The following is a 10,382-nucleotide window of genomic DNA, read 5'->3' as shown; positions in this document are numbered from 1 at the left end:
CCACTCTTTCTTCCTAGTCTGTCTTTGTTTTGTAGCTCATCTGAAACCTTTCCACCATGGGTGACCCTGCTGGTTATCCAAAACACCGGTGGTATAGCCCTCAGAATCACAGCAACTCAATCCACCACAGCACGACAGACAGACGAGTGGTGGCCGTTTGGTTTTATGTCTATAAAATAAATAGGTCTTCTCAATATTTCCCTTTTTGTTCACTATCTCTCTCTACTTATGCAGAAGCATGACTTAAAGGCCTGGGTTTCCAGGCAATGCATAAAAGTAATTGCATATTTTCTGTGCTCTATGGTAATATGCTTCCCCAAGAAGTCTAGATCGTTTATCAAAGAGTAGGTCAGTTCATGATCACCTCCTTTAACCTCTTATTGGATAACCAAACCACATCCAATGCCATCCAGTCAATTCTGACTCATGATGACTCTAATAGGGTTTCTGAGGTTGTCAATCTCAGTGAGAGCAGAAACCTCATTTCTCTTAAGGAACAACAGATGGATTTAAACTGCTGGACTTGCAGCCCAAAGTGTATTCCACAGTGCCACAACAGCTATATAAAGTATTCACAACTTTAGCACTGACTTTTAAAAGTTACTTGTAGTGTCACCTAAGTAAGTTCTGAGACCTGCTTTTATGTTCTAAGTCCATTGTCTTATTTCTTATGTGTTTTTTGAATTGTGTTTCCTGAAGATTACATTTGATACTAACACTAATTTATTGTTTTGAGCCTCTATAAGAAGTGAAACACTACTTTGGAGTGTAATGTATGAAAGACTGTGAGAGACTAAGGACAGACATGGCGGTGGTCTGGAGGCTGAGGGTTGTTTGCGGTGCTCAAGGAGCCCGAGCTCTGTTCCTCTGAACTCCAGTGATCAAATCTGCTCTTGCCTCAGCATTTTTCCAGGACCGGTCTACTCCAGGAGTGCAGCCCATTCACCTGTCCCCCAGCCACTGTTCTGGTTCCCAGGCTGTATCTCTCCACTGGACTGGTGAGAGGGTTGTCAGTGTTTTGCTCCTGGACCTGCTCCCAGCTGCTTATTTCAATCCTTGCTCTGCGATGGACTACTCTCTAGCTGTAGTTCTCCTTCTCCATGGTCACTGGGGCCTGGGACAGGTTGTTACTGACTATATCCATGAGGAGGCACCCCAGAAAACTGCCAAGGCTGCCCTCCTGGCACTCTTGGCTTTAACCTTTGCTGGTCTGTGCTATTTCAACTATCACGATATAGGCATCTGCAAAGCTGTGGCCATGCTGTGGAAACTCTGACTTTTGACTTAGTCCCTTAAAAAATGATTGTCCACCTCTCTGCCTCTGCTCTGCCACCCCGTTCAATTCTCAGTAAGGAGGAAATAACAGATGTCCATTGGTGAGACAACTCTCGTCTAATCATTTGGTTCTTTTCACAATTTAATCTTGGAGGAAAAGGTTTGAGAGGAATTAATATTCACAGAATAGTGAGGCTGCCTTCCATATTCTGGTGAGATAATGGGATTGTCTCCTAGCTTTTTAGAAGCCTCACATGTGACAAAACATTGTATGAGCGTGTACCTTTTAATTTGCCAATCTCTTAATGGGAATTTAATTTGTTAATATCAGCATATTACGATCATACCGTTTCGATATTTGTTCTAAGAATGATGGACAATGGGAATGTCTGTTAACTCAAAAGTAAAGATTTTGCAGAAAATTACAACTGTCTTAAGATTTTAGAAACATCCTCCTGTTTTTTTATGCTTTTCTGTTGATGGTTACATGTCCCAGTGAAACTTTAAAATGAGGAAATGTCTCACTAATTTCTGAATTTTAGGAGGTAAAGCTTGGAGAATGTTTGAATACAGAGAAGCTCCATCCCTTGTAGATGTATTAAAATATAGATTGCAAACTGAGACATATCCTTCAAATGTCCTTAAATAATCTGCTTATAAATATAAAACTGAAAAGTAACAAACTGCTATTTTCTTACTTTGGGCATCTCTAATGTGAAAATGTATTCTATGAAAACAAAAAATTAAAAAATAAAACGAGACATTAAAAAAAAAAAAAAGACTGTGAGAGACAAATTTAAATTAACTTTATGGGGTTAAGTTCCTTATGAAAAAGAGATCTTTTTTCTGTTCTTCAACTGTTCTAACTTGAAAGTCAATAGATACATGATTTTTCTCCCAAACTCTTGGCATTAGAGTTGCTGTATCAAAGTCCTCAAATTGTGTGAGTTAAATATATGTCCATCTCCAAAGTTATATGCAATAAAAATATCCTCCAATTTATTTTTAGTAGTCCATGCTACAACATGACCACATCTCTTGTGGTTTATGTGAAAATATAGGATATTTTTACTACATATAAAATTGGAGATGGACCTATAGTTAACTCACACAATTTGAGGACTTTGATACAGCAATTGGAGATGGATGTGTATTTACTCATATAATTTGACTTTTATTGAACTCACACACTTCACCAAAACTATTCATAATGCTATATTCTTAGACTGTGGACTCTCTGATTTACTAATTGAAGTCAACCAGAATATTTGATAAGATAAATGGTTTTCAATTGGATATCACTCTCAATGTGTGTGGGGAGCATATAACTCACAATTTTCATTCATAGCATAATGAAAGCTTTCAATAAAATTCAGATTGCTTTTCTACTCTCCCAGTGAACACTCCCCTGTGAGTATGAATTGCTATTTAATCTCTGAAAACTACTTATAATATCTTTGAATTACCAGGAAAGTTCAGATACATGAACAACAGACAAAATATGACCTATTTAATGTCTCATTCAATGTTCAGTAAATGACTAAGGATTATTCAATAGCAAAAAGATGGAGACAGCCTAAGTGCCCATTGATTGAAGAATGGATAAACAAATGGTGGTACATACACACAATGGAATATTATGCAACTTTGAAAAACAAGAAGGAAGCTGCAAGCCATTGCATAACATAGATGAACTTTGAGGACATTATGCTGAGTAAAATTAGTCAGTCACAAAAGGAGAAATACTACATGGGACCATTATTGTAAAAGACTAAGAAAAATAATCCATATTAAAAGGATGGGAAAATAAATCCTTTGCTGGTTACTGGGATGTGGGAGTTGGGGTGAGGGGAAGGAGGGGAAGGAGGAGCACAGGGTAGGGAATGGACACAGGATAGCTTGGGTGCTGGTGTGTGTGGGGATACACAAGAAGGCAGAGGGGAATGGAATAACAAGGCAGATGGGAGAATATTTAGGCAGGTTTGCATACGCTTAGTGAGATAGAGGTAAATAATGATGTATGCACAACCTTGGAACAACAAGCCTCTGGGATACAGGGACTGAGGCATGGTTTGAATGAGTAAAGGGGGGGAAATAATGTTAATATGCTTGGTTTCCCGTGCATACCACTGTAAAATAGATACTTGAGGAGGAGAGAAAGGAATAGCCAGAAACATCACCATGGAAAGCTTGTAAGTCTGTTTTGTGCCTATAACTGATTGGAATACCTAAACTGGAGCTACAACTTGCCTAGTGAAGGAGGCTTCCTGCAGAGCCTTTGCATTGCATAGCATCATATGTTGAATCCTGAATTCCATCCAAAATTTTCTGAGATGGGAAATCTCCACTTGAAAGGACAAGCAGACCAGCCTGGAGCGACTAGAAGAACAGAAGATACTTCTTGAAAGAAAGACTGACAGGGAAAATCAAAAACAATAACGGCAGTCCGACTGACTGTTCCAAGAACAAGCAAGTTGCTCTCCCAGGAGACATCAAGGCAAGTGGTTGAGTCCCCTCAGGGCAAACCCCCTTCCAAGACTAAGACTCAGTGGGAATACACGAGCAAGCATGCCAACTGACTGGTGACCACATTGGTCACCGATAAAGGGCAGTGAGGGAAAAACAGCAATGAAGTTGTGAGCTAAGTCCGATCACGTTCAATAGACTCCTATGAACATAGTTGGAGAACTGGTTGGCCAACAGTTTGGCAAGACCTGAGGACTCCTGGGCCCAGAGACAGTGACACAACCACAGAGGACTAGAGTGGAGAGTGAAGCGTCCAGCTGATAAGAAGTGAGGGGATATGCACAAGAACACCCACACTGGCAGATAATACCTGCTTGACCTGGCTTCAATGACTGGATGATTAGAACTCGACTAGAAGAAGAAAAAAGAGTAATCTGATGCAATTTGATGAACTTGACCTAAACCTATGGATGCAGTAGCTCAAAAGAGGGAACAAATCTTTACAGTGAAGATCATTCCCACCCCTTCAGTGCACAGCGTAGATAGGGATGGACAACTTGGACGTTGGCTACTCAAAATGGGGGGTTACAAAGGCAAGCAGTGACTGGCTTACAAGCTTTCAAGAGGGAGTTTAGATCCAGAGGGTGCAGAGGAAGGTAGAATCTCCACTGAGTAGTATCCAATCTGTCTGGGCGGGGCTGATGAAAGGAGATGGGGATAGGACTCTTGTGGTACAATAGTGAATAATTGCTATCAGGACTGACTATGAGGGTTGGAAATGTAAAGGTAGATGTTTTGCAGCAAAAGGAGGGGAGTGATTGACTTTGTAGTCCAGGAGTGGAGATCCCTGGGACCATCAAGGGAGAAGAGAGGAGTGCAGGACCCTACCCAGAGAAGCAGTGATGCCAGAGATGGAGGCAAAGATGATGACATGGAGAGATGGAGTGGCTGGGGACTGTAGACCCAGAGAGGGAGAGGGGCTGTGTGCTGACGACCGAGGGGTAGGTTTGCAGGGTATACCTGTTGATTGTTTGATGACGCATGGAGAAGATTGTAATCATGGCAATGAAATAATGTAAGTTAGGATGAATGTAAGGCTAATGTTCTCCCATGTAAACTATCACATAATTCACAATAAAAACTTAAAAACAAAACAAAACTGCCTGGTCCTTCTCCATCCTCACAATTGTTACACTTGAACCCGTTGCTGCTACCACTCTGCCAATCGATGTCATTAGGTGACTTTCTCTTTTTTGCCGATCCTCCACTTTACCAATCATTATGCCCTTCCATTGGGAGCGGTCCTTCCTGACAGCTTGTCGAAAGTATAAGAGACTAAATTGCATCATCCTGGCTTCTAAGGAACATTCTGAGTGTACTTCTTCTAGCACAAATGTGTTTATTCTTCTTTCAGTTCACAGTGCTTTCAATATTCTTCTTCAACACCATGGCACAAAGGCATCTGTTCTTCAATGGTCTTCCTTATCCACTATCCAACTTTCACATACTTTTGAGGCTATCATAAATACCACGGAACTAGTGCATTAGGAATGCTTAGATGCATCGTGATGGAGTGTCACAGAATGTTTGCAATGATTGCCAGTCTCATCAACATTCAGAGGCAGTAACGGTAGAAGTGAAGTACTAGTAAAAGCAGCAGGGGAATTAGCATTAGAATGAGCAGGATTCATGGTTGTAGGTACAGTTGAGAAGATATGGAGGGCGATGCGTCTCTATCTTCATTTTGAGTGTACAATTCTCTCAAGTTACACCTGGTGGGGCAGGCCAGGGAAAATAGGCTAATGTTGCCTCATATGAGACTTGTATTTGACTGATAGCATTCTCCTCCCACTATAACCTTTTAAGAGACCTGGTGTAGTGCTGTGGGTTAATGAGCTGGACTGCAAACTTGCTTTGAATCACAAGATTGGTGGTTCAAGCTCACCATCTGCTCCTTGGAAACCCTATACAGGGTCGCTATTGGTTGGCACCAACTCAATGGCTCTTAACAACAACAACATGACCTTTTCAATGAGGTGATTGTGAAAATATTGGGAGAAAGAGCTTCTTTAAGTATCTGCATGTTCATTTCTACTGATATGACAAAGTAAAAGTGTTGCGTGAAGCATGTTAGCATTGCTGTGTCTGTGGGTCCGGGAGGACAGTAATGATTGGGTCCCTTCTCCACAACAGATGTGAGCCTGGGTTCCATCTGAAATAGCAACTCATTTTTCCTGTCTCACAGACCTCTATCTTTCCTTTTAACAAGTTGAGCTTTGCTTGCATTATGCCATTCAAAGGACACTTAAAAAGTAGTTGAAATGTTTCCAAATATAACTATTCAACATCTTGGAAAAAAATTCAAATGAGGATATTTTTAATATCATTACTTTGGTGTCACGAAGACCCAGACAAATGTCAGTAAGAGAGTACGACTTTAAAAAGAAAAACGCATTTCAGGAAATTGAGAACTATTAGATGTTAGACTTAGTTTCCAAGGAAGAGACTGTGTCATTGAATCTAATTGGAATGGCGGAAGGAAGTATGCTCGTTGTGACAAGTTCTAGTTTTAGTCATCATTGAATACATGAAATAATAATTGTCATTTCCTATATGATACAATTCCCATGAAAAGATAAAGTCTGTTTCTATTATTATACTACATATTGCTTATATATTTATATCCATTGCCAGAAACTGAGTTCCTATGAAGGAAGGATCATGTTTGAGTCATTTTTGATTATGCAACAGCTTTAGTGTGTGCAGTGTCTAGACAATAGTATATCTGTTCCTCCTCCCTCCACAAAAACATAGCAAAACAAATGAATTTATTTAATGGAAAAACACCTGAGAAAATGATGCATTTAAGGTGTGAGATATTCCTAATCTCTCTTCTGCTATGCTTTGCCATTTCTGAGTCAAGTAAAGTGGAAAGCTAGACAGGGATATTGAAAACAAATGTTTAGTAGGTTGGTCTCATTAACTCAGTTGAAAGTGAGGAGTGGTTTTGAAATTTATGTTGAGCAACTCCCTAAATACCCTTGCTGCCAAAGCTCTTCTCAAAATCTGAGCAGAAGCCTCGTAGTATTTGAGCTATGTTTTTAAGCTTCTTTGGAATCACTATGATTTGCTGCTAAGCCAGTTTGTTAGAGAGATTGTGGAATGTTCAGTCTCGGATAAACAGGGAGCTATTCCAACAGCATCAAGCTTGCAGGAAGTATCTGGTGAAACTCCTTCAAGAAAATATCAATTCAGCTTCAAGGAATTCTAGTGTGTTCTAGAACTATATCATCTTTTCATTTTCTTCTTCCAAGCAGCGACCCCAGAGAAGAGTAGAACTGCCCCATGGGGTCTCCAAGGTTGCCCATCTCTATTAGAAGACTGCCACATCTTTCTCCATGAGGCAGGTGATGGGTTTGAACTACAGACCTAGTGGTTAGCAGCTGAGTGCTTTAACCACTGCACTACCAAGACTCCCTCTTTAATAAAAAGACTAGAAAGGAACATTGGCAAACTGGAATTTATCTGGTTATAATGATTTCTATTATGATGGGTTGAGAGGGAAGGGAGGTAAACAGCATAATATAGTGGATGAAGAAACTAGGAAGACTTAGTCTGGTGAAGAAAAGAGAAACCCAGACCTAGTCTGAAATATTTGGGGAAGGAACAGACTTCTTCAGAATGGATCCAAAAGACGGTAGTAAAGCCAATGGGAGGATGGCTTTGTCCCAAGTTGTGGAGGACTTTTAATGGATGATTAACACTATAAAGGAACAAATAGAAATGGCAGTGGATGAGTCATGAGTTCATCCACAGGTATTTGTGAATTATGTAGAGATTCAGCATACAAAATGTCATGAGTGAACTGTCAATTGGATGATGATATCACTTACCATTAACCAAACAGAGACATGTTAGAGAAAAGGGGTCATTCTGAGTCATTTTACCAGTCCTAGTAGGGTGCTGTTGGATAAGGACTGAACTGCTAACCACAATGTCAGCAATTCAAATCCACCAGTTGCTCCTTGAAGATGCTATACAGGGTCACAATGAGTAGAAACTGACTTGATGGCACTTCACAACAACAACAACAGGGGTAAATGAGATTGTCATGGGGTAATGAGAATGAAAGCATCTTGCTCAATCAAGTGTACATTTCATAGGGCCCCATTTCATAGAACTTTCCCAATTACTTAGCATGTGAGATCTGGCTCCTAAGAAAGGGAACGTGAGAAAGGTGTCTGCTAGGAGGTTGTGCTCACTCTGCCTTAGGGGATAAACTTCTGGGACTATGAGAAACAAACCAACAAATGGCCCAAAAATATTTGTGAGCAGAAAGGCTTGGCCTTTGTTAATTCTCCTCTGTCAACTCATCTCTCCATCTCTGCCTCTTGTCTCTGAAATTCCCAAGGGATCATGGTCTATGCTCTTGCATCCAGACCTTTGCTCCCAAACGTCTCATACCCAATACCCATTGTTCTGATTTAATTGATAAAATAAACTAAAAATTAGGAAGGAGTACATGTATGCTGTCTGTGCTGCCAACCCTGTTAATCTCCCCAAGAGTACTTTCAACTACAAAATAAAAATAATTGAATACTTTCGCTTATCTTAAAACAATTCTAATACTTTGTATTTGAACATGTTCTGTAGCAGTGTATGGAAAACTTGCCACCCATCAGGATGAGAAGTTAATTGGGAGAAGACTAGACCTGATACCAGGAAAGTGCTCCCCCAGAGCTTAGCCCCACTCTGACTTAGGGAATGAACTTTGGGGACTGTATCCCAGAGAAGCTGAATTACTGAACATAGAATTAAGGCAGGTAGGAAAAAAAAAACCAGACAGACATGTAATCGTCAAAAAACAAAGCTATGGTCTAGATAACAGAATTACAAACAAATGAAACCAGCATGGCTCAGATAAGAAAGTCAACACAAAACTGGCCTTATTTTAGGAGTACTCATCAACCCATAGCCTGAGGTCTGAAAAGGGATACCTCTGAGTTTGCTTATTCATTGACCCCAGATGTAAGGTAGAGCAACACAGAAGAGAAATGGTGAGTCATTGACTAGACTTGTGTCAACCGCTTGATTTCCCAGAATCTGAAAATTAGGAGTCGTCTCTGGGTAGTGTCAGTGACAGTACATTCAGCTGCTAACTGAAAAGATTGAAAATGTTCAAGTCCGTTGGCGAGGCTCTTTGGAAGAAAGGTGTAGCAATCAAGTTCTGATAAGTCAGCCATTGAAGACTCTATGACACACTGCAGGTTGTCATGAACCAGAGCCTATTGACTAACAAGTAGAATATCACAGTGTTTTAGTCCCCAAACAAAATGGCATGGTGTTCCCCATGAGTTCTGGGAGTCACCATGAATCTGAATCAACAGCTTGGATGGAAATTAGGAAACTGCTCCAGAAGATTGCTGAAGCCTCCTTATTATGAGGACCAGGTGCCCAAATTGTCACTCAAAGTTATCTACAATGTGTGGGAAACTTAACAAGCAATGGCCCATTTCACAACATTGAAATATTAATTCTAAGGACATTATATATTTTGTTGACAGGATGAGAACAGCAGATACAAATGAACAGACAATTAAAAAAATTATTTTTTTTGAGAAAAGAATACCTACATTTTGCATCCTGGAGGTTTTAAATAGCCAGCTCCCCTCCCACCCCAACCCCAGGTACCTGACTGTGAGAAGAAACAGCATTAAAGAAAGTATACCATATACTACCATATTTTTATCATTATCTGTCAATATTGCCATTTGCTTCTATCTTGCCCTGTTTTACTCTGCCTCTTCCCTCACTTCGTAGAATCTCTGAGACTTCTACCACTTTGCATTTTATCTGAGGTCCAGAGAGACTTCTGAGTCGGGTGACCAGAGAGGTATAGACTCTTTGCCACTGTGCAGTCAAAAACATTCTGGTTTACTTATGGGAATGGAGTCCTTTTCCATATTTGCTTCCCACATGGTTTCTCTGAATTAAAATCCATACATTTAAAATATAGAGGCAGGAAAGACTTTAGGGAGTCTTGCTATCCAATGAAATCAAATCACATATTGCATTGGGCAAATCTGCTGTAAAGAACCACTTTAAAATGTTAAAGAGCAAAGATGTCACTTAGGTGCACCAAGGTGAACCTAACTTAAGCCATGGCATTTTCAGTCACTTCAGATGCATGTGAAAGCTAGACAATAAATTGGGAAGATTGGAGAAGATTTGATGTCATTGAATGATGGTGTTGGAGAAGAATATTGAAAGTACCATAGATGGACAGGACAAATAAATCTGTCTTGAAAGTTCAATCAAAATGTTCCTTAGAAGTGAAGATTTCGAGACTTTGCCTCATGCATTTTGGACATGTTTTCAGGAGGAACTAATATCTAGCAAAGGATACCATGCTTGGTAAAATGGAATGTCAAAGAAAGAGAGGAAGACACCTAATGGGATTGATTGACACCGTGTTTGCAGAAACGGGCTCAAACATGTCAAGTGTGGGGTGTTGCAGGACCAGGCTATGTTGTACAGAAGGTGGGTATGAATTGGAGTCAACTAAAGAGCACAAGTTTAGTTGACTCCAATTCATATCCACCTTCTGTACAACATAGCCTGGTCCTGCAACACCCCACACT

General features: G+C 40.2%; 1 protein-coding gene across 1 annotated transcript; it reads left to right on the top strand.

Annotated features, from left to right (window-relative positions):
• The first annotated feature begins 805 nt into the window (after positions 1-805).
• Positions 806-1,276, top strand: LOC102829852 (succinate dehydrogenase [ubiquinone] cytochrome b small subunit, mitochondrial-like). The gene is made up of 2 exons (XM_006866727.1): positions 806-861; positions 958-1,276. The coding sequence occupies exons 1-2, from the start codon at positions 806-808 to the stop codon at positions 1,274-1,276; spliced, it is 375 nt and encodes a 124-aa protein (XP_006866789.1).
• Positions 1,277-10,382: the final 9,106 nt, after the last annotated feature.

This window comes from Chrysochloris asiatica, unplaced genomic scaffold (assembly GCF_000296735.1).
Source record: "Chrysochloris asiatica unplaced genomic scaffold, ChrAsi1.0 scaffold00096, whole genome shotgun sequence".
In the NCBI taxonomy this organism is placed as follows: Eukaryota; Metazoa; Chordata; class Mammalia; order Afrosoricida; family Chrysochloridae; genus Chrysochloris; species Chrysochloris asiatica.
The sequence above is the reverse complement of the archived record's forward strand: the minus strand, read 5'-3'. Positions and strand labels throughout refer to the sequence as shown.